The sequence below is a fragment of the Saccopteryx bilineata genome, chromosome 9 (assembly GCF_036850765.1).
Source record: "Saccopteryx bilineata isolate mSacBil1 chromosome 9, mSacBil1_pri_phased_curated, whole genome shotgun sequence".
NCBI classification, from domain to species: domain Eukaryota; kingdom Metazoa; phylum Chordata; class Mammalia; order Chiroptera; family Emballonuridae; genus Saccopteryx; species Saccopteryx bilineata.
The window spans coordinates 30395900-30419173 of NC_089498.1; the positions used below are offsets into that span (position 1 = coordinate 30395900).

Here is a 23274-nt window from a genome sequence, read left to right on the forward strand (position 1 = left end):
GGACTAGGGCCGCGGGCCGGAACTGGCCTAGGCTGCTTGCCGGTGGGGCGGGGCGTTCTCGGGATGGGTGAGTCTTTGCCTACGGGCGTAGCTTCCAGGCAAGTTCCAGTCCTGCGTTAGCAACTCCTGGTTCAGCTGCCTGCTTCGACGGTGAGAAGGGCTGCAGGCTGGGTTGGCTTTCCAGAGCCGGCTTTTTCCCTTACCTTTGGGCCCAGGGGTCCCGGGAAATGCAGTGTGCTCCTTCACTCTCCGTCTGCCTCCCTCTGCCTCCTTCTTTCTCCTACTCTCTCTTCTTTCTTTACTTTTGTCCCTCTCCCTCTGTCTCACGCTCCTCTACCTCACCCCTCTTTCTTCCTCTTTCGTCTCTTTCTCTCCCCTCTCCTTTCTTCCTCCCTCCCTTGTCTCTCCCTTTCTCTGATTGTTTCGCTCCTCTTCCACTGTCCTCTCCCTCTTCCAGTCTTTCTTTCCCCCTCCTTCTCGCTCCTCTCTCTCCTCTCTTCCTTTCTCTTTCTCTTTCTCTTCCATTCCCTCTTCTTCCTCCTCATTCCTCTACCTCTCGTCTCTCTTCCTGTCACTTTCTTTCCTTCTCTCAAGCGTCTCTTATTCCTTACCCTCTTTCCCTCTTTTCTTCCTCTCTAAATCTCCCTTTCCCTTTCTTTCTTTATTCCTCTCCCATTCCTTCTCCCTCTTCCTCCCTTTCCGTTTCCTACTGCCTTTTCCTCTCTTCCTTTCTCTATCCCTCTCTCTTTCCCTCCCTATTTTTTTCTCTTCCCTCTCCCTATCTTCCTTTGCCTCTTTCATTTCCTCTTCCTCTCAGTCTCCTCTCACTTGATCTCTCTCTTCCCTGCTATTCTTCTCCTTTTCCCCCTCCTACTTTCTCTTTCCTTACTCTCCAATCTTTACACTCTTCTTTCTCTCCCTTTCTTACCCTCCCTCTTCCTCTTCCTTTCTCCCTCTTTTCTCCCTTTTTACTCCCTTTTCCTCATTCTTCCTCTCCTCTTTCTTTCTCCCTTCTTCCCCATCTCTCCCTCTTTCTCTCCCATGCTTTCTCCCTTGCTCCCTCTCCCCCTCTTTGTCTCTCCCTGTACCCCTTCCCTCTTCATTTTTGCCTCCCTCCACTGTCTCTTTGTTTCTATCTCTCCCTCTCTCTTCATCCCTAGCCATCTCCTTTTTTCTCTCCCTATCTCTCTCTCCCTCTCCTCTTTCCATTTCATTACCTTTCCCCCCAGTTCTTTTCCTTATTCTCCCTTTCTCTCTTCCTATCTCATTCATCTTTCTGTCCCTCTCCTAATTTCCTCTTCCACTCTTTCCCTCTCACCTTCCCTTTCCCTCTTCCTCTCTCCCTCTGCCTCCCACTCTCCTTTATTCTCTCACTTTCCCTCCCTCTCCTTCTTTCCCTTTCTCTACATCTCTCATTTTGACTTACTCTTCTTCTTCCTCTCTTTCTTCCCCCCTCCCTGTTTTTTTCTCTTTACCCATTCTTTTCCCTCCCACTTTCTCTCTTCCTTCTTCCTCTGCCTCTGTTTTCCTGTCTGTCTCCCTCTTCCTCCTTCCCTCTCTGTATCCCTCTGCCTCTTCCCATCTCTACCAACTCTTTTTATGTTTCTCCATCTCAAAAGATAAGGGAATGGCAGAGAGTTGAAAGTCTGTTTCTTGCTTAAGCAGCCAAACTAGTCACCAAGATCTTCTGAGAAAAGCAGAGGACATGTCCCCATCCAGGCAGACAGAAAGAGAAAGACAGGGTGTATGGAGTGGGCATGAATCAGCAAGGAAACACTGGAGTGAAAAATACTTGAAGCACCTTGAAATGTGTGTTTGGAAGGCCCATATGTCTGCCTCATTTATAAAATTGGGATTGTCGGCATACCTGTTCAATGCCTTGTGAGCACTGTCATGCTCCATTTTCATCTGAGCAAATAATAGTCATTTTTTGAACCCTTGCTATGTGTCTAGGACTGTGCAAACATCTTTTTAATCCTCTCCAAACCCCTTTTTGATAGGTATTAAGTTCGTTTCATAGATGAGGAGCTGGAGACTCAGTTTAACTTGCCCAGAAGTGAAATGGGCATGGCAGGCAATAAAGAATTATATAGAACAGAGCAGGACAGACAGGTATACTCGGGCATAGCCACCACAGATACAGGGAAATGCCTTAAATGCTTCCCTGGGGCAGGTCAGCAACCTGTTCCAGGAACCAGCAAGCCTTGGGGCACATGGGGGAGTTGGCTGTGAGGAAATTTAAGGGAAGCAGTCTCCATCGTGGCCTGGATCTAATTAAGGGTGTCAGGGGTCACATCATGGAACAGTCTTTCCTCAGTACATAATATGATTGAAAGAGTTGCCAGTTTAGTATTTATAGTCAATAGAGAAGTAGAGAATAGATGGAAAAGATGAGAAAAAGAAATTAATAATTTACAACTCCAGATTTTCTGTTTAAAACAGACTTGTGTATCTGGGTGGGTTTTTGTATCAGTTTATCAGAAGACATGGGTACACTTTGCTGTGGTATATTTGATGAGATCTTTGCATATATAGCTCATGTTCATACCAGACACAATAAAGAATGGTTGTGGTCTTTGGGGCAGATAGAAGCCAATGAAATTGCCTGGGTTTTATGTATATTATGTGTTATATGACTCTTTATATAAAGGATTCTGGGTTTTGATTGTCAGGAAAATGGGTTGGGATACTGTATGGCCAGTAGCCACAGCAACCATCACAGTCGCCTGGCCCATGCAGGTTCAGGTTTGATTCAGACAGACAGTAATGAAACAACAGAGCCAAGAACTGGTGGGGCCTGACTGGGCAGTGGTGCAGTGGATAGAATGTCGGACTGGGATGCGGAAGACCCAGGTTCGAGACCCCCAAGGTCGCCAGCTTGAGCATGGGCTCATCTGGTTTGAGCAAAAACTCACCAGCTTGAGCCCAAGGTCGCTGGCTCGAGCAAGGGGTTATTCAGTCTGCTGAAAGCCTGGGGTCAAGGCACATATGAGAAAGCAATCAATGAACAATTAAGGTGTTGCAATGCGCAATGAAAAACTAATGATTGATGCTTCTCATCTCTCCGTTCCTGTTTGTCTGTCCCTGTCTACCCCTCTCTCTGACTCTGTCTCTGTAAAAAAAAACACACAAGCCTGACCTGTGGTGGCGCAGTGGATAAAGTGTCAACCTGGAAATGCTGAGGTCGCCGGTTCAAAACCCTGGGCTTGCCTGGTCAAGGCACATATGGGAGTTGATGCTTCCAGCTCCTCCCCCCTTCTCTCTCTCTGTCTCTCTCTCTCTCCTCTCTAAAAATGAATAAAAAAAAATAAAAAAAAACACACAAAAAGAACTGGTGGACCATTAGCTTTAATCCTAGCTTGCACTCAGTGGGCAAGAAGTACACACAGTGGGAAAACACTTCTCTTTCCGTTCAGGGCTCCCAAAGCCACTGACTTATCTGAGTTTTCCTAGGATCAAAAGTTTGTAGGGCCCTGGCCAGTTGGCTTAGTGGTAGAGCATCAGCCTGGCATGCAGAAGTCCCGGGTTCCATTCCCGGCCAGGACACACAGGAGAAGCGCCCATCTGCTTCTCCACCCCTCCCCCTCTCCTTCCTCTCTCTTCCCCTCCCACAGCCAAGGCTCCATTGGAGCAAAGATGGCCCAGGCACTGGGGATGGCTCTGTGGCCTCTGCCTCAGGTGCTAGAGTGGCTCTGGTCGCAACAGAGCGACACCCTGGATGGGCAGAGCATCGCCCCCTGGTGGGCATGCCAAGTGGATCCCGGTCTGGCGCATGCGGGAGTCTGTCTGACTGCCTCCCAGTTTGCAGCTTCAGAAAAATACAAAATAAATAAATAAATAAAGTTTGTAGTTCACCAGCCTTATTCACCTCTGTTCCCCATCTCCTTCTCTCTGCACAAACTGGCTTCTCCCTCAGCACTCCTCCATCTTGGCTGCTTCTCCTCCATGTGGCCTTTCTCTGCTCTTCTCTTTAATGCTAATCTCAGGAACCGAGAGAGCAAACTCCCGGTCTGCCCCATTTTATAGTATAGAAATCAAAACCTTTAATCCAGTATACAAACAAGAAAGTCTGTGATACAAAGTCACTTTTCTGAGGCATAATGGGATTCCTCATAAGAGTGCACACCACCCCACATCATGCAACAGTCAAGGGTGTGGGGAAAAGCTTAGTCTTAAAACTAAGCCTTTTAGACTATAACCTGCCTGCTTACAGCCTGTCCCCCACACCCAATACAAACTATAAGCAAGCAAACATATATATCATATAAACTTATTTGACCAACATACTGATTCATAAAAAAAAGACATTTAAGCTCTCATCCAGATAAAAGGCTGGCAGTAGTCAACTCCAGGCTTGATTAAGTCAGCTGTTTAAACCTCATTAAGCATGGATAGTTGTCTTTTTTTGCTCTGCCATCTTCAAATTGTTCCCTGTGGTCTCAAAATAGCTGCAGTTTCAGGAGTCTTACTCAGACCAGACAGTGTCCAGCAGTATAAGAGCCCATTTCTATGTGTCTCTTTATTAGCAAGCAGACCTTTCCTTGGAAGTAGCCTAGAGAACTTTTTTTTTTTTTTTTTTTTTTTTTTTTTATATTTCTGAAGCTGGAAACAGGGAGAGACAGTCAGACAGACTCCCGCATGCGCCCGACCGGGATCCACCCGGCACGCCCACCATGGGGCGACGCTCTGCCCACCAGGGGGCGATGCTCTGCCCATCCTGGGCGTCGCCATGTTGCGACCAGAGCCACTCTAGCGCCTGGGGCGGAGGCCACAGAGCCATCCCCAGCGCCCGGGCCATATTTGCTCCAATGGAGCCTTGGCTGCGGGAGGGGAAGAGAGAGACAGAGAGGAAGGTGCGGCAGAGGGGTGGAGAAACAAATGGGCGCTTCTCCTGTGTGCCCTGGCCGGGAATCGAACCCGGGTCCTCTGCACGCTAGGCCGACGCTCTACCGCTGAGCCAACCGGCCAGGGCCGAGAACTTTTTTTTTTTTAATTCTTAAATTGCTTTTACAGAAAGAGGAAGGAGGGAGAGAGAGAGAGAAACATTGATTTGTGTGGTTCCTCTTGTTTATGCATTCATTGGTTGATTCTTGTATTGGGGAATAAGTTCGTAGGGTTTTTACCGAAGACTTTTATTTAAACAAAAAACAATAATTATATCAATAAGTTAATCAATTATATATTTGCCGTTGCTGTTTACAACCTCTTCCCACCTCTCGACCAATTTGTTGATGCCGTTCCGCCCAAAATCGCCTGGTCTGGTGTCAAAGAAGTTGTTGAGCCAGTTTTTAAGGACCTCTTTGTTATCGAAGGTAACGCCCTTCATATGGTTTGACAGGGAGCAGAAAAGATGGTAATCGGTCCGTGCAAGGTCTGGAGAATTCTGCGGATGCTGAAGGACCTCCCATTCGAGCTCTTGGAGTGCGGCTTTGACGACTTGTGCAACATGGGGCCTGGCGTTGTCGTGAAGGGGTATGGTTTGACCATGTCGATCAGGTCTTTTCAGTCGAATAGCCTCATTCACGCGGTGTAGCTGGGCAATGTAGAGCTCCTTGTTGACCGTGGCATTCTTTTCGAGCATTTCCCAGTGCACCATGCCCTCCCAGTCCCACCAAACACATATCATGATCTTCTTTGGATGAAGGTCTGGCTTGACTCTCGGCTTTGGCGTATCTCCTGGAGCCACCCACTCCTTTCTTTGCTTCATATTGATGTATAAGCACCATTTCTCATCTCCCGTGACGATTCGGTGCAAAAAGCGCTATTTATGACCGCATGTTGCTCGATGGCGGGCGAGATGCTGAGAAGCAATTTGAAGGCGAATTTCTTTGTTTTTTTCGTTGAGCTCGTGAGGCACCCAGGCTCCCAATTTTTCGGTAAATCCCATTGAATGAAGGTGATTGAGAATCGTTTTATGATCGCAGTTCATTTTTTCCGCCAATTCATGACTGGTTTGGCGACCGTTCTCCTTCAAAAGTGATTTGAGACGTTCTTCATCGAATTCAGAAGGCCTTCCGCTGCGGGACGTGTCATCGACGTCAAAGTCGCCATTTTTGAACTTTGCAAACTATTTCCGTGCTGTAGACTCGCCTATGACACCTTCTCCATACACGTCGCAAATGTCCCGGGCTGCTTGGGCAGCTTTTTGACCTCGATGAAAAGCAAAGAAGAGCAGGTGTTGAAAATGTTGATTTTTGCCTCCTGGGTATTCCATTTCTAAGCCTCAAAACTAATAAAAAATTAAATAACTCAAAAATACAATTAACATAGTTTTGTAGAGCAGAAAGAGTTTTATCGAATGAATACTTACCCTTTGCCAAACAGCAAACCAATCGTTGTAAAATAAAAGAAAATATTAAAACGCTACGAACTTATTCCCCAACCCAGTATTTACCCTGACCTTGGATCAAACCCACAACCTTGGCATATCAGGACAAAGCTCTTAACCAACTGAGCTGCTCAACCAGGGTGAGACCTCATTTTTCACTGACCATACTGGCTTATGTGCACACTAAACTGCCCATTGTCCAGGGAAATAAATTACCGTTCCTACGACAAATCAGATTTTACCTTGAGGTACTTACATGGTCACCTTCCCAGGAGTCACATAGGGGAAGGGTAGATGACTACCTGAACAAAAGTCTTGAATCTGAAAGCTAGGAGGAAATCATAGAAGGGATTTGGGTCAGGCAGCCTAGAGCAGTGGTCCCCAACCCCCGGGCCGCAGACTGGTACCTGTCCGTGGGCCATTTGGTACCGGTTCGCAGAGAAAGAATAAATAACTTAAATTATTTTCGTTTTATTTATATTTAAGTCTGAACGATGTTTTATTTTTTAAAAATGACCAGATTCCCTCTGTTACATCGTCTAAGACTCACTCTTGACGCTTGTCTCGGTCACGTGGTACATTTATCCGTCCCACCCTAAAGGCCGGTCTGTGAAAATATTTTCTGACATTAAACCGGTCCGTGGCCCAAAAAAGGTTGGGGACCACTGGCCTAGAGTACGTGCTACAATGGGTGTGAGAGGAGGAACAAGACAGGCTGAACTGAAGAGGATGTGTGAAATGCTCCCCTTTATGGGGGAGGGGAAATATGCACTTACCCACACAGACATCTGGAAGCCTTTTATTTAGAGCTGCAGTTCTCAGAATTTAGAGCAAGGTTATCAAGTCTGGCTGCATGTTGGAATCATATGGGTGGCTTTACTGGGACCTAGCCCAGAGACTGATATGTTGGGGTGAAGTCTAGGGATTCTGTCATGCTGCCACGGTTGGGAATGACTGGTATACATCAGTAGTTCTCAAAGTGTCATCCAAGGAACACTAGCCCTGATTGTGGTGCCGCAGTACTGGATGCCTTGGTTAAAGAAGTTTGGGAATCATTACATACTTTGTTGCTCATCTCATCCCAGGAGAGTGTACGTTTAGCAGGTTAAAAACTTGAACATTCCCATGCTAAAGAACTTGTATAGGCCTTTATAGTCCAGTGTTTTCCACATTTATTTGATCCAGAAATATCTTTGGGGCCATGACACCTGTTGAGGGTTGAATTGTGTCCTCTATAGAGAGATACATTGACGTCTTAACCCCCAGTGCCTCAGAATGTGACCACGTTTGGAAATAGGAATTGTTGCAGATATCATTAATTAAGATGAAGTCATAGTGGAGTAGGATGAACCCCTTAATCTAATGACTAGTGTCCTATAAGAAGAGGAAAAGAGAGACAGAGAGGGATATACAGTGAAGGCCATGTGACGGCAGAGACAGTGATTAGAATGATGCGTCTACAAACCAAGGAATGCTAAGGTTTGCTGGAAAAGCAGAAGCTAGAAGAGAAGACTCCTCTGTAAAGCCTTCTGAGGGAGCGTGGCCCTGTTGACACTTCAATTTTGAGCTTCTGTCCTCCAGAACTGTGACACAATAAATTTCTGTTGTTTTAAGCTACCCAGTTTGTGATACTTTGTGCTGGCTGCTCTAGCAAACTATTATGATCTCCATTAGTATCTCTCAGAGACAGTTTGAGAAACCCTGAACTATATACAATCATTCAAAGGCAACTCCTGACTGACCAAGATGAAATAATAATTAGTCAGAAGAGATTTTTTTTTTCTTTTTTTTCTTCTTTCTTTTTACAGAGACAGAGAGTCAGAGAGAGGGATAGACAGGGACAAACAGGAACAGAGATGAGAAGCATCAATCATTAGTTTTTCGTTGCGCATTGCAACACCTTAATTGTTCATTGATTGCTTTCTCATATGTGCCTTGACCGCGGGCCTTCAGCAGACCGAGTAACCCCTTGCTCGAGCCAGCGACCTTGGGCTCAAGCTGGTGAGCTTTTGCTCAAACCAAATGAGCCCTTGCTCAAGCTGGAGACCTTGGGGTCTCGAACCTGGGTCTTCCGCATCCCAGTCCGACGCTCTATCCACTGCGCCACTGCCCGGTCATGCGAGACTTTTTTTTTCACTCAAACTCCAGACTCTTTTATTTCTAGAAAGAAATACACTTGAACAGACTATCACAGTAGTGGCAATTGTATATACATATTTTTATTAGTTTTTACTGGCCAGGCTTTGTAACTTATCTGGACACAAAACATTAAATTGGAGAGGTTACAGAATCACTGGTAAGTAGGCCCAGAGCTGTAGATTTCTACCAACTCTACAGATGACCTTGTGTTGATGAACAGTTCAGACCTGGGGCACAGCTGGGGCAGGTTGAGGGGGCTGGGCCTCTGACAGCAATGCAGGCTTCACACTCAGCTTCCAGGCTCCTCCTGCCTTTTATATTTAATGCCTAGGAAACAGTATTTTCATCAGCAAATCAACAGTCTCTCCTTCCTCCGACAGCTGCAGAGGGAAAGAACCGTGTGTGTGTGTGTGTGTGTGTGTGTGTGTGTGTGTGTGTGTGTGTGTATAGATAGATAGATAGATAGATACATCTTCTGTGGAGGCTTTTCTTTTTAAGGAGAAACCATGGTTTTATTGTGTAACTTGGTCCCTGCCAAAGTCAGTTTGCTTTCTAGAGTGCTTTTGTGTTGGGATTCACCTCCTTCAGGGAAGCCCAAGGGTGTATGCTCCCCCTTTATCCCTAGAGGGCTTCCTTCTTCCCCTCTGATGGAAATGATAGAATTCCTCCCCAGTGGTAGTTAGGCATTTATGTAAGAAGCCTCTCATGCGTTCGTGCTGGGAATGTGAAATGGTGCAGTTGCTTTGCAAAATAGTTTGGCAGTTTCTTAAAATTTAAACCAAAGTCACCATATGACTTGTTGAAATAAATTTCTAGGCCCAAAGTGGAGCCACTCCTGCCTAGAGTGCCATGTCAATACACCAAAACTGAGATATCTTTTGAGTCCCTGTAAATGCTCCCCTTGACTTCAGTACATGCAGTCAGCCAGTCCCCAAACATCAAGGCAACTCTGGGCTCTATCTGTATTTCTTCTTTTTCCTTCTCACCCAAACAAGGTTGACTATGTGGCTCTAGCCAATCGGATATTTTCTATTTTTCTCCTCGTTTTTTATTTTATTTTAACCTACAAAAGCTTCCTGCCTTCTACACCATTCGCAGTTCTTTGAGTGGCGGCTGATTACTTCATGAAGTATTAAAGTTTGTATTACCTAAGTTGTAGTCTGATTATTTTTTTTAAGATTTCATTTATTGATATCAGAGAGAGAAAGATGGAGTGGTGGGGGTGGGCAGGGAGGAGCAGGAAGCATCAACTCATAGTTACTTCTCATATGTGCCTTGACTGGGCAAGCCCAGGGCTTTGAACTGGCGACCTTGGCATTTCAGGTCAATGCCTTATCCACTGTGCCACCACAGGTTGGCCTCTTTGATGATTTTTAATGGGTTCTCAACCTTGGCTTTATATTCAAGTCAACAGGGAGATTTCAGAAATACCTGTGCTTGTATCATTCACCCAGGAATTCTATTTTTATTGGTCTCAGGTGCAGCAGTTTAGTAGTTGCCAAATCCCCTAAGTGACTCTAAAGTACAGTCTGAGCTAAGAATCAGTGGTGTAGGCCCTGGCCGGTTGGCTCAGCGGTGGAGCGTCGGCCTGGCGTGCGGGGAACCCGGGTTCGATTCCCGGCCAGGACGCATGGGAGAGGCGCCCATTTGCTTCTCTAGCCCCCCCCCTCCTTCCTCTCTGTCTCTCTCTTCCTCTCCCGCAGCCGAGGCTCGGTTGGAGCGGGGATGGCCCGGGCGCTGGGGATGGCTCCTTGGCCTCTGCCCCAGGCGCTAGAGTGGCTCTGGTCGCGGCAGAGCAACGCCCCGGAGGGGCAGGGCATCGCCCCCTGGTGGGCAGAGCGTCGCCCCTGGTGGGCGTGCCGGGTGGATCCCGGTCGGGCACATGCGGGAGTCTGACTGTCTCTCCCCGTTTCCAGCTTCGGAAAAATACCAAAAAAAAAAAAAAAAGAATCACTGATGTAATGAACAGAGTCCCACAATGGGAATCAAGAGGCCAAATTCTGTATACCCTTTATTTGCTTATGATCTTGGTGAAGTAATTTCCTCCTTCTGGTCCTCAGTTTCCCCTCCCACAAAATGCTTTGAGCTACAGTGGTCTTTTTTCAAGTTCTCATAATGACTAATGCTGCTCGGCCAGCCTTTTCCTATTTCAAGGTTAATGACTGTTGAAAAATAGGGCAAAGGGATTCACCTGGTAGTATTTTTGCTCTTCATTGAAGGCCACCAGGATGACAGAGATAAATAGATTCAGCACAACAAATGTCATGAAAGCAATGCAAGACTCGATTAGGAAGGAGCCGAGCACTGGGCTGTGGTCCAGGACCTGTTAGGAAGAAATCCAGAGTCATCCCTGGGGGTCCTGTGTCCTACTGGCCACCTCCTCCACTAGGCACGCTCAGAGAAAGTTGGTCCTCAGAGTGAGACAGAAACGTGAGCCAGGACGGTCCTTCTGACAGTATGTGCAGTGCTCTTAGGAACTTCCAGGAGAGGAAGAGGGCAGCACCCCTACTCCTCTCTCCTGCCCTTTCCGAGTAGGGGCACCACTGCTGGCTGGGCGAGGAGCATTCCTTTCTGGGGACCCCCTAGCACAGCCCTCTTTTGAATAGCCCATACCTAATGTTACTCCATACGCTGGGGTCCCAGGGTAAGCTGTGGGCCGTAGTGAGGGGCTGTCTGCCTGGAGGAAGAGGGACCCTTTTTATTTGTCCATAGTTACCCTGCACTTGCCAGGCCATGGACCCAAGGGGTGATATCCACTGGGGTAGCATTTGAGGAGAATGTTTTTTCTAATTTTTGTAAAGGCTTGGTGTAGATGGTAATGTCCATGTCCCCTGCCCTACCCCCTTACCTCCTCGTAGTTGAAGATTCCTAGTTGAAGGCTGATCATTGTTTCTGCTGCATCAAAGAGGGTTTTGTAGGAACGAAGTTTCCAACCAAATATTGATATTAAGTTTGACTGTTATGGAAAAAGTCCTCATGAACAGGGAAAGAAATGTAGCAACCCCCAAAGCCTGTTGTTTGACAGTTGAGTCAGTGGTCTGGCCATACAGTATCTCTAGCCTGGCCTGGCCAAGCTATTGGTATCTACAGAGGCGTGCAAGTTGCTGTGAGTACACACCCAGTTTTGTATGGGATGCACGTGCACTTCTGGGGCTAACGCACCACCTGCTAGGCTACTGCGGCATTCACTCAGATGGCTGCTCTGAGACTCCGTGATGAAACTGGGCTCTCTGAGGCCCCATCCTTTTTCCTCTGGGGAGTTGGGTGGATGGACAATAGGCTGCTTCTGCATGGACAGGACCTTTCCCCACTGTATTTTTCCCTCACCACCATATTCCCCACCCTAAACATTTCCACAGGGCTTTGTGTCAGAGGGAAACCCAGCACTCCATTGCTCTGAGACAGTGACTTCAAGTCCCGGGGACATTGGAGGGCTGAATAAATCGATATGAATTAAGGATTTGGGTACTTTTAACAAAAGCAGACTCCAGCTTTTCAGCATATACTTCCCATCACTCCATCCATGCACTCACGCTATTTCTGAGGGTGAGAGAGGAAGAAGGATTGACATCAGTGATGGGGGGGGGTCAGGGATGAGGTGTTAGTCTGGGAAAGGTTCAGGAATAGGGAGAGGTTCAGAGAAGAGTGGAGACTAGGATAAGATAGACTATTGGACAGTATGGAGATCAGGGATGGTGGAAGAGAGACTGCATAGGGTCAGGGTGAGAATTTGGAAAGGGCTTAGGGTGAGGAATGGGTCAAGATTGGATAAAGGGAGTCAGGAATGGGAGGCAGAGTTATGATGAGAGTCATGGATTTGGAGAGGATGGGGGTATATTTAGATGGATATCAGAGGGTCATTGTTTCTCACATTACTTGATATAAAAAAGTTAATAGTATGTTGTTTTTTTCAGTCACTAAAGAGATGTGATTTTTTAAATGCTGTCAGTGTTAAAGGGCTGAATGAAATGGTCAAGGACAGGGACTGCCCAGTTTATCTCTGCATTCCCCCAACACAGAAGGAATACTCTATGTGTGTCTGAGCAATTGGGAATGCCAGGAGAACTGGCATACCCAGTCAGGGTCTGGATACAGAAAGGAATCCTTCACTAGAGAGAGTTGGCCCTTTTAGTCTTGAGACTGCACGTCCCCACTGTTACCCACTGAGGTTTACATTGGGAGTGACTGGTTCATGAGCTCCCTGTTAAATGGCCCTAGACTCAGAAGATCCACCATCTACTTCAGTTTCCCAGGTTTTCCCTAACCCTAATCACCAATCTCCAAACACTGAGAGCTTTTTTCCAAGGGGACCAGCTCTGAGGTTTCCCAAAGGAGCCACTCACCGCAATGGAGAAAGCCAGGAGCATGATGAGGATGATGATGACAAAGCCCGAAATGTCCCCCCAGGCACGGCGCAAGGCTGATGAGATCATGTTCATTTTGGGTTTCAACCTGCACAGATGCCAAAGTTTCACTGTGGACAGCAGTACCAGGAAGGCAATGATGTAGCCAAGGGCAGCGTCAGCTGCTGCTGTTTCACTGAAACTGATCCCCCTTTAGGACCAAGAATGAAGACTGGGTCTCAGAGACTGTGAGCAGCTCAGCCAGAGTGCACTTGGACTCAGTTCAGACCAAGATGCAGGATTACACTTATCTCAGAGGCCACCACTTTCTGCAACAGGTCTGGGAAACAGAGTTGTCCCAATCCCTCTAGGTGGTGGTGGTGAGATGGTGATGATAGTGATGGTGATGATGGTGTTGGTGGTCATGGGGCCTCAGCAGTTAATTTGTGGGGTCATTGCCTAGGTAGGAGTCTTGGGTAATGGCTGCAGAGCTATGGAGAAATGACAAAAGAGGAATCCTCCCAGGGTCAAGAGAGTGAAGATGAGGGTATTCTATGAGCCTCCCCTCCTGGTTTGGTGTCACTAGATGCAACTTTCTCCTGTCTGAGTGAGTGTCCCTACCACCTTTATGTTTGAAGGAAGGATGGAAGTACCATCCAGTTGCTGTGATAAGTGAGGGCCTAATGAACTTTAATTGCAGTGTGTCATTTGACTTCAAAAACCAGTAGGTGAAGAACTCTGCTGACTCCATTCTACACATGAAGACAGGGATGTGGCACAAGATCACACAGCTAGTGACATAACTGTTGGTGGAAGAATGACAGTTGGAATCCAAGTATATTTGATTCCAAAGTCTAGGTTCTTCCCCCCATCCCACCCTGTCCTTCATTCCCCTCCCATAACTTTGCACTTTAAATTCAGTCTCAGTATTGGTGTGTCATTAAAAATGACCAGGCAATGGCGCAGTGGATAGAGCATCGGACCGGGATGCGGAGAACCCAGGTTCGAGACCCCAAGGTCACCAGCTTGAGTGCGGGCTCATCTGGCTTGAGCAAAAAAGCTCACCAGCTTGGACCCAAGGTTGCTGGCTTGAGCAAGGGGCTACTCGGTCTGCTGTAGCCCCATGGTCAAGGCACATATGAGAAAGCAATCAATGAACAACTAAGGTGTTGCAAGGAAAAACTGATGATTCTCATCTCTCTTCATTCCCGTCTGTCTGTTTCCATCTATCCCTCTCTCTGACTCTCTCTCTGTCCCTGTAAAAAAAAAAAAAAAAAAAAAATCTAGCTTATCTAAATCAGAGAAAACTGTCTCATTTCACACTCCAGGAATTTCAAAATGAGCACAAGATGCCTAATCTAAGCTAAAAAAAAAAAAAGGCATAGATCTATATCTAATGACATCCTCCATCAGCTTCTGCAGCATCTTTTTCCTGCCTCTTTTTAAATACTCAAACTTCTCTCATGTCATTTAATTGTTCATATATGTGGAAATAATAACCATGTAAGCCTCCTTTATGATGGCAATTACCTGTAACAAAAGCACAGTGCTCAACTTTGGATACATTTTAGACCAGGGGTCCCCAAGCTACAGCCTGCGGGCCACATGCAGCCCCCTGAGGCCATTTATCCGGCCCCCCACCGCACTTCTGGAAGGGGCACCTCTTTCATTGGTGGTCAGTGAAAGGAGCATAGTTCCCATTGAAATACTGGTCAGTTTGTTGATTTAAATTTACTTGTTCTTTTTTTTTAAATATTGTATTTGTTCCTGTTTTGTTTTTTTACTTTAAAATAAGGTATGTGCAGTGTGCATAGGGATTTGTTCATAGTTTTTTTATAGTCCAGCCCTCCAACTGAGGGACAGTGAACTGGCCCCTTGTGTAAAAAGTTTGGGGATCTCTGTTTTAGACTAACCAGGGAAACATTAAAAATACTGGTGCTGGGCTTTGTCCCCAGACATCCTGATTTAGTAGGCCTGGACATCGTGGTTTGATCAGCTCCCTGAGTGATTCTGTTGAGGAGCCCAGCCTGAGAACCAGTGGACTAAAGGGAGACTATAAAGCAAATCATTTGATCTTAACAAATACTTTAAAAATTCAAGATCTAGCCTGACCTGTGGTGGTGCAGTGGGATAAAACGTCGACCTGGAACACTGAGGTCGTCGGTTCGAAACCTTGGGCTTGCCTGGTCAAGGCACATATGGGAGTTGATGCTTCCTGCTCCTCCCCCTTCTCTCTCTCTCTGTCTCTCACTCCTCTCTCTCTAAAAAATCAATCAATAAATAAAAACTCAAGATCTAGCTTTAAAATGGTTTATCTATTCAAGAAGAAAACAAAATATACAAGTTTCTGAAATAAACACAGACTTTGGTTATTAATCAAATTCAACTGAGGGTTTCATGTAATACCAAAGTTAACTATACTAAGGTTTCTATCAAAAATGGCAGATTTCTTTTGTTTTCTGACTGAATATGAGAAGAGTACTCTCTTGCTATAAAATTGTTTTATAATCTGTCTAAGTAAGAGGCTAATCTGTGTGAATGTCAGAATCAACCCTGTTTAGATCATTGTAAGGAATCATAAAGCATGGCTAGTGTGGGGACAGTGATGAATTCAACAATCACACTGACTGTCAGTGATCTCAATCATGTTTGACTTAAACAAACTCACCATTGTTCTTTCCTAGAACCCAGGCTTTGTTCTCTAAGCAAGAATAGACAAGAGTTTTTCTGTAAAGGGCCAGATGGCACATATTTGGACTCTGCAGGCCAGATTCTATCCCAACGACTCGACCCAGTTTTAGCAGGAAGGCAGCCATAGATAATTCATAAAGAAATGAGTGAGTGGGGCCTGACCAGGCGGTGGTGCAGTGGATAGAACATCGGACTGGGATGCCGAGGACCCAGGTTCGAGACTCCAAGGTCGCCAGCTTGAGCACGGGCACATCTGGCTTGAGCAAAAAGCTCACCAGCTTGGACCCAAGGTCGCTGGCTCGAGCAAGGGGTTACTCGGTTTGCTGAAGGCCCATGGTCAAGGCACATACGAGAAAGCAATCAATGAACAATTAAGGTGTCACAACGAAAAACTGATGATTGATGCTTCTCACCTCTCTCCGTTCCTGTCTGTCTATCCCTCTCTCTGACTCTCTCTGTCCCTGTAAAAAAGAAAGAAAGAGAGAAAGAAAGAAAAAGAAATGAGTGAGTTAGTGTTCCAAGAAAACTTTATTTACAGAAATAGGTGGTGGTTTGGATTTGGCTCCTGTGTCATCTTTTGCAGACCCCTTCAAGAACTAAACCATCTTTAAGTTTTTAAAATAACTGTTCTGCATAAGGTTTATAATCAGCTTAAAAATAAAAGTACTTCTGATAAGTTTTGAGCTCAAAGAACTCAACTGATACAGAGACATTTTTATCAAAGGGGGCCTTTAGCGTGGATGGAGATTTTGTCATATATTTGGTGTGACAGCATGGGTATGGCTCAAAGTAGAGCTCAGTTCGGGTTTGCTGAATGAATGAGATAATCTAGAATGGAGGTTAGGAGTGCAGAGTTCAAATTCTAGGCCCTGCATTTCCTTGTTGTATGACTTTGCACAGAAAACTTAACCTCTCTGAGCCTCAATTTTTTCATCTGTGAAAAAGGGATGATGATAATATCTCAGAAGTTTCAGGAAGGTTGAAGTAGCTGAGATAATGCTTTTAAAGCACTGTCTTTCTGTCTGTATATGGTATCCAGCAATAACTCAATAAATGTTAGCTATATCTATAAAATCAGTGAGTCAAGAAACACAATGGTTCAAAGTAAAAATTGGGATCCTGGAAACACACAAGCTAGGTTTAAATTACTTCTTTGCCACTTTTTAACTGTGTGGCCTTGAGGAAGTCACATTAACTTTCTGAGCCTTAAGTTCTTTATTTGTAAAATGACATAATGATAACATTTACCTCCATCAGTTTTCATGAGGATCTGATCGGTTAGGGCATCCTGCCTAGAACAGAGTGGACACTTGGTAAATGGTAGCAGATGCAGGTTGATGGCACTGATACTTGCAAAAACCCTGCCCAAAAGGTATGAGGGATCTCAACTGTCACTTGGTCCTGTGTTTTGGCAAGATTTCCAAATCTTGTTTTATTTTGTCTTAGAGTTCTGTCTAATTGCATATGCTTCAGACCATCAACCTGAATCTAAATTGATAGCTAAATTATTTTTTAGAGTGATCTTTTATCCTCTGAGGGTCAACAAGATGTTAAAAGCCTTTTTTGACACCCTGGGCCACATAGAGCTAGAGGAAGTGGGGACAGTCGTTGGGACCCGGGGCTGAGGTAGAGCCACTTACTCTTCCCTGTGTTTCGCTGGATGTCTCGCTCTGCCAAGATGGACCTCTTCACAAACACTGCCAGGGCACTCCAGCTGGCCAGGATTATGGCTAGCTCCAGAAGGTTCCACTTGCTGTGGAAATAGCACCACTTTTCCTTCCTCATAAGCTTGCCCTGGGAAAGGATCCGGAGTTTCAACCAAAGACTGTGGCCAGAACTGTGCCTATCCCCCACATTCACCCCCAAAGTGGCTCCCTGCACCACACAGAATGACCCTCTGGGAGGAGGTTCTGGATCCTTGTAGGTTTGTTTATCAAAGCCCTGGCCCAAATGCTAGGGGCCTCTCCTCAACTTTATGCACAGACCCTGGCTGCCCCTGTCATTTATCCGAGCTGCAGAATTTGGAGGGATATTTAAGAGTAAATATAGTATCTAATAAGACAAACATTTAATTTTCTGTGATGAGAAGAAAGGGGGAGAAGGGGAGACATCTTCCCCACCATAGAGTATATATTGATACTAAAGAAAATTTGTCACTTAATTCTTTCTCTGCCCCTTTGAGGGGTGTGTAAATCTTTTTAAAAGCTAGACAAGCTCTTTCCAGTTTTATGACTCAGGAATGTTTATCTCAAGGACCTGGAAGCCATCTCTTTGAAATGTTATCATCAAGGAAGATAGTACCCCTGTCTCCAGACTTCCTTGAGAGATCAGGAGCCTAACAGTCAAGCACCAGGCTCTAATTTGCCAAACTACCTCCTATTGCAATCATAGGTGAAGTTGATTTTTCCTTTTCGTAAAGGCAGTTAACAAACTCAAGTGGCCACCCCAATTATCAGATGAATTTAGGATGGGCTAAAAATGGTGCTGTAAGTCCTTATCTTAATGATTAATTAGCCTTTATTTTAAGAATGTGTATGTATGTAATGGATATATCTGCTTAGTGATATACAAGGGTGAGATTTCTCTGTCTGTTTCTCTTTCTCTCTCTCTTAGTGAGGAAAGAGAGACAGAGAGGAAGAAGGGAAAGAAATGAGAAGCTAGTAGTTGTGGCACTTTAGTTCATTGATTGCTTCTCGAGAATACGTGCCTTGACCGGTGGGCTCCAGATGAGCCAGTGACCCCTTGCTCAAGCCAGCAATCTCGGGCTTCAAGCCAGTGACCATTGGGCTCAAGCAATGACCACGGGATCATGTTGGTGATCCCACGCTCAAGCTGGTGACCACACGCTCAAGCCGATGTGCCTGTTCTCAAGCCGGTGACCTCAGGGTTTTGACCCTGGAACCTCAGTGTCTTAGGTGAGCCTCTCTTCACTGCGCCACCACCAGTCCGCCTCTCTCTCTCTCTCTCTTTAGCAGATTGTCTGGGCTGCATATCACATTCCAGTTTAATGATTTTCAGTAAAAAAAAATAATAATAAGTTGTTTTCTTAGGGGGAAGGTGGGAGTTATTGTTAAATCAGCAAGAGGAGAAGAGTTCTGGAGATGGAGAATGGTGATGGTTGCACAAGGATGGGAATGTACCTAGTGCCACTGATCTAGACACTTAAAAATCGCTAAAATGGTCAATTTTATGCTACATATCTTTACAACAGTTGAAAACAAACAATTTTAAGTACTTAGTTTTTTCTGCCTTTGTGAAGAGGTTTTTGGATTGGCAGGCAACTTTGTTTCTAATGCAGTTTCCCCAACAGGCCTCGGAAGTCAAACAGACTAATCCTGTGCATATTCTCAGCCTCCCCCTCCCATTCCTTCTTTTCCCTTCCACTCTAGAGAATCTTCTATTGTCTGTTCCATTTCCCTCCCCTACCTACTCTTAGGGAGGAAGGACTAGTGTTGGCTTGGTAAGAGGCTACATTTGCCTCCATTCGAAAGGGATAGAGTAAGGGAGAAATTTTTAAACTGCTCAAACAGTGTTTTAAGAAAGATTTAAGGATTTGAGAAAAAGGCTTTCTGAAACAGCCACAGGCAGAATGTGAAGGCAATTGAGAGGAGAGGAATGAAGCTCAGAGGGGTGGCGAAGGGGCCTCCTTTGGTATTCTTGGAGAAATGCTAGGACTTAGTTGCTATTTGATAACTGCTAGATGTTGGATTTGAATTGGTTGCTCAGAGACCATGTGGGTTGCCAGTTTAGGAGGCTGATGGTGAGGCATAAGGGTTGAGTATCAAGATCTGAAGTCAGGCTCTTGGGATTCAGTTCTGAACTTAGATAAATTACTTTATATTTCTGGACTTTAGCTTCCTACTCTGAAACGGATCCAATAGGACCTTTCTAATGGTATTGTTAAAGAAAATCCACTTCAGGGTCTTAGCATAATGCCTGGCTCATAGTAAGCAGTCAGATTATCTTATTTTAAAGTGGTTGCTGTGGTTGTTGGAGCAGGGAATTGGGGAGGGGGTGCTAAGATGCCCCTTTTAGGTATCTGGTTTCCATTTTTGAAAAAGAACATCTAATATGCTTTGGATGTGTTCCCAGCATCCTCAGACCACCATTGTTACCTATCTGCACCCTCATTGTGCAGCTTGGTGGTAGAGGTAGCAAGGGGTTGTTTCCTAATTCTCAAGGACCATGGTAAGAACAAAAGTGCTAAGAACCCCCACAATCTAAGTTCAGGGGACCCCAGCTATGGAGAACCTCCAACTCCAGCATTTTTGGAATGGCTTAGTTCAGCAGAAATGGGAGCCTTGCTCCTCTTCCTTCCCCACCCAAGAGGGACTACTCTTCTGAGTTCTTAGTTCCTCTGAGGTGCCAAAGTTGGTCTCCCAACTGGGTCACCCCTTAGGACTAGCAGAAAGGCCCCCAAAGGTTACCATGACAAACAGGTAAGCGGAACCTTTTCCTCCTCGTCCTTAAGACTCCCCCCCCAGGAGAGAGAATAGGCACACCACCAACTCCATTCCCTGCCGCCGGGGCTACCAGTCCACCTCTCACCTGCAAGATCATATAGTAGAGGAGAAACAGGAAGTAGGTGACCTCTGCCACCACCACAAAGGGGTGTCAGCCATCGGTGAAGGGATACAGGTGCAGGCTCTTCGGGTCCGTGTGCGCAAAGAAGGTTCCTGGGAAGCAGAATGCCTTTCTTTCACCACCACCCGCTCCAATCAGAGCCACCATCCCTAACCCAAAGTCATCTGTGGGATGACTCAGCTCATGGTGGGGGACAAAAGAGAAGATAAAGGTCCTCCTGAACCTCAGAACCCAAGGAACAGACTGGGGACAATGAGTGGATGTCAAAGATAATGGACAGATGAGAAGGGACGGAGATGGCTGCAGTGGAAGACCCTTCCTTGCCCTCTGCACTTGGGGCTTGCCCTTTGTGTCCTCAGTTACCTCCAGCCAGAGCACACCGCCCACTCAACGTCAGTTTACTTCAAGCCGGCTCATTTAAAGCCCTTTCCTGTAAAGACAGTTCACTGAGGATTCATTCATCTATTGACCAATATGCCTAAACTTCAACCTTCTTTGGAATCATCTTTTAACCATTTGTGTATTTTTTCTGTTTTATATTAAAATGATTTTTTTATTAATGATTTTTTAAAAATTAGTTTCACTAATCAGGCTACTGCCTACAAAAACAAAGCCACAAGAACAATAGAATGGAGAAATGCAAACAGCCCAGGTCCTGGGTTCAATTCCCAGTCAGGGCACACAGAAGAAGGGACCATCTGCTTCTCCTGCCTCCTCACTTCCCTTCCCACTGCCAGGGGCTTGATTGGTTCCAGCGCTACCCCGGGCGCTGAGGATAGCTTGTTTGTCCAAGCAATTCAGCCTCAGGCACTAAAAATAGCTTGGTACTCAAGCATAGGCCCAAGATGGAATTGCCAGCTGGATCCTGGTTGGGGAGCATGTGAGAGTCTGCCTCACTATCTCCCCTCCTCTCACCTAAAAAAAATAAAATTAAATTAAAATGAAAATAAATAAAAGAGGATGAAAGGTGGGAGAATGGGGAGAAAGAACTAGAATAGAATGCAGAAAAGAAGGCAAAACATCAGTGTATCACGAGGTTAAGGGAAATATTTTTGAAGCTTTTGTCTCAGTTGTGTATATTTGTGTGTGTTGGATTATGATGTAAAATGTACTTTGCACTGAGGATTGAGGTACAGTGTAAATATTGTGTCAGGTGAAGGCATCTGCTACCAGATCACCCTATCCCCAGGCCCTCACTGCCAGCCCCCCACCACTGGTAGAGTGGGAAGCTCAGGGATATGAGCTGTTTTCAGACCCCATCTGGGTTCTCTTAGGGTAACTTGGGAGACAAGGGCAGAGAGGAGGGGTGAGGGCAGCTAGAAATAAGGCTGGATCAACCTTGAAGCCTTGCCTTTGGGTGCCCAGGGAGAACCAAGACCCACCCCTACATTTCTCAAACTGCTATTTGCCGTGCAGCTCTGGCACTGGGGCAGCTGGGCCATTGCCCAGAGGGAGGGGAGGAGGGTTTATCTTCTGGAACACTGCAAATGGGTTCACAGGCAAGTGCCTACCCAGGGCGCTGGTCTCCAGGGTCAGAGTGATGATGCAGAACAGGTTGATGTTGGTGTTGTAGACAGTGAACTCCATAAACACAGCTCTGGTCAGGCTGTCCAGCCAGGTGTTGTCAAAGAGATACTGGAGAATTCTGTGGGAAGAAGGGCATTTAGGAGCGTTTCTATCCTAAGTGGCTCCCTGCCTCAGCCCCGGGGAGGAGGCCAGGGCTTCCTGTTGAAACTTCTCCCCTGCCTTTGTTCTGTAGCCTGGGTCTCAGGCTGTTTCTGAGAGTGGTCACCATTTCCCATACCATGATGCAATAGGTTCCCATACCACCAATGCTCTGCTGCCTGTTAGAGGAGAGGTTCTCAATGTGGGGTCTCTGACTGGCAGCATTGGCATCATTTGGAAACTTGTTAGAAATGCAGATTTTCAGGCCTACTCTGACCTCCCAAATTAGAAGCGATGGGAGTAGGGCCTGGGGATCTGTGCTTTCATGAGTCCTTTAGGAGATTATTATACTTTTTATTTAATTTATATAAATAAAAAATGTATTTTTTATTTTGTGTCAGTATCAGCTCCCTATCCCTGCACTGGCTCTAGCAGAGACCACCAGACTGAGACCATGAGACTGAGAATGCTGAAAGGGCACTTCCGTTCCAACTCTGAAATTGCACTTTCCAGAGTCCTTAAAATATGACATGAATGATTCTGAGTCCCCCACAATGACATGAATGAGCTTGGCCCAGCCTTGTTTTGAAGCCTGCACAAGCCAATCAGATCTGGACTCAAGCAAATGACTTTCCTCTGCTGCATGTGAATCAAATCAGCCTTACCTTGCTGCACTTTGGCAATCTGTCCCCAAGGGGACCACATAACCTCCTCCCCGGTACACAGTGAGTTTGCCCCAGATGGGATTCCCTCGGCTCTGGCTCTGGTACTGCCAAGCCTGGGAAAAGCCATTGCTGGTGTTCAGGTTAGAGGCATTCCAGCCTTCCCCATAGTCTGACAGATCTTCAACATCCAGGGAATATGGTGCATGGCACCCATCAAGAGACGTCTGCAATTGTGGGGCAAGAGAGCAAGAGCTTTCCTGGACTCTCACTTGGCGAATCTGGGCACTGCCAACTAGTTTGGAGTTTCCATCAGTGATGAAGCCTGAAGATCAAAAATAGATGGGTCAACCTAGCAAGCAAAATCATCTTAATACATTTCAAGCTCCCTGGCCTGGATGCTAACATAATTCAGTGCACCCCTTGTAGAGACAGCCAAGAGAAGTTCACGGCCAAACACAGGCTACATTCATCACCGTCTCCCCACCCTGGACCTTGTCTACTTCCTGCATAACTTCTCTTAGGGAATGGTACCTGCACCACCCAGTCATCAACCTAGAGACCATCAGTACCCTTTTCCTCAATGCCCTCATCCTAATGGTCAGGAAGGCCTTCAATTTCTACCTCTTCATTGTTGTCTGCATCCATCCCTGTCTCTCCATGTCCCGTGCTCCTCACCCCTGCATCAGCTCCATTATTTCTCCCTAGCATACTAACTTCCCCACCTTCTATTCCAACTTAAATGTTTCCAGAATGACCCTTCTGGAAGTTTAATTATACCATAAGTTTGATTATATTACTCCTTCATGTAGAAACCACCAATGGCTCCTAATTTCCTTGGGCATAAATTATGAACTTTAAG

General features: G+C 45.9%; 1 protein-coding gene and 1 long non-coding RNA gene across 2 annotated transcripts in view; one reads left to right on the forward strand and one right to left on the reverse strand.

Moving 5' to 3' along the window:
• The first annotated feature begins 28 nt into the window (after positions 1-28).
• LOC136313387 (uncharacterized) lies at positions 29-7945 on the forward strand. Its single transcript, XR_010727136.1, has 2 exons — positions 29-150; positions 5339-7945. It is a non-coding gene; the product is annotated as an uncharacterized lncRNA (long non-coding RNA).
• A 743-nt stretch (positions 7946-8688) lies between these two features.
• The window catches only part of LOC136313593 (polycystin-1-like protein 2), a 115982-nt gene continuing 101396 nt past the window's right edge, over positions 8689-23274 (reverse strand). Inside the window, 11 exon segments of the mRNA XM_066244119.1 lie at positions 8689-8759; positions 8762-8802; positions 8804-8847; positions 10659-10790; positions 11316-11423; positions 12811-13021; positions 17142-17154; positions 17157-17295; positions 20050-20177; positions 21597-21730; positions 22416-22737. Coding sequence (XP_066100216.1) covers positions 8689-8759; positions 8762-8802; positions 8804-8847; positions 10659-10790; positions 11316-11423; positions 12811-13021; positions 17142-17154; positions 17157-17295; positions 20050-20177; positions 21597-21730; positions 22416-22737 — 1343 coding nt within the window.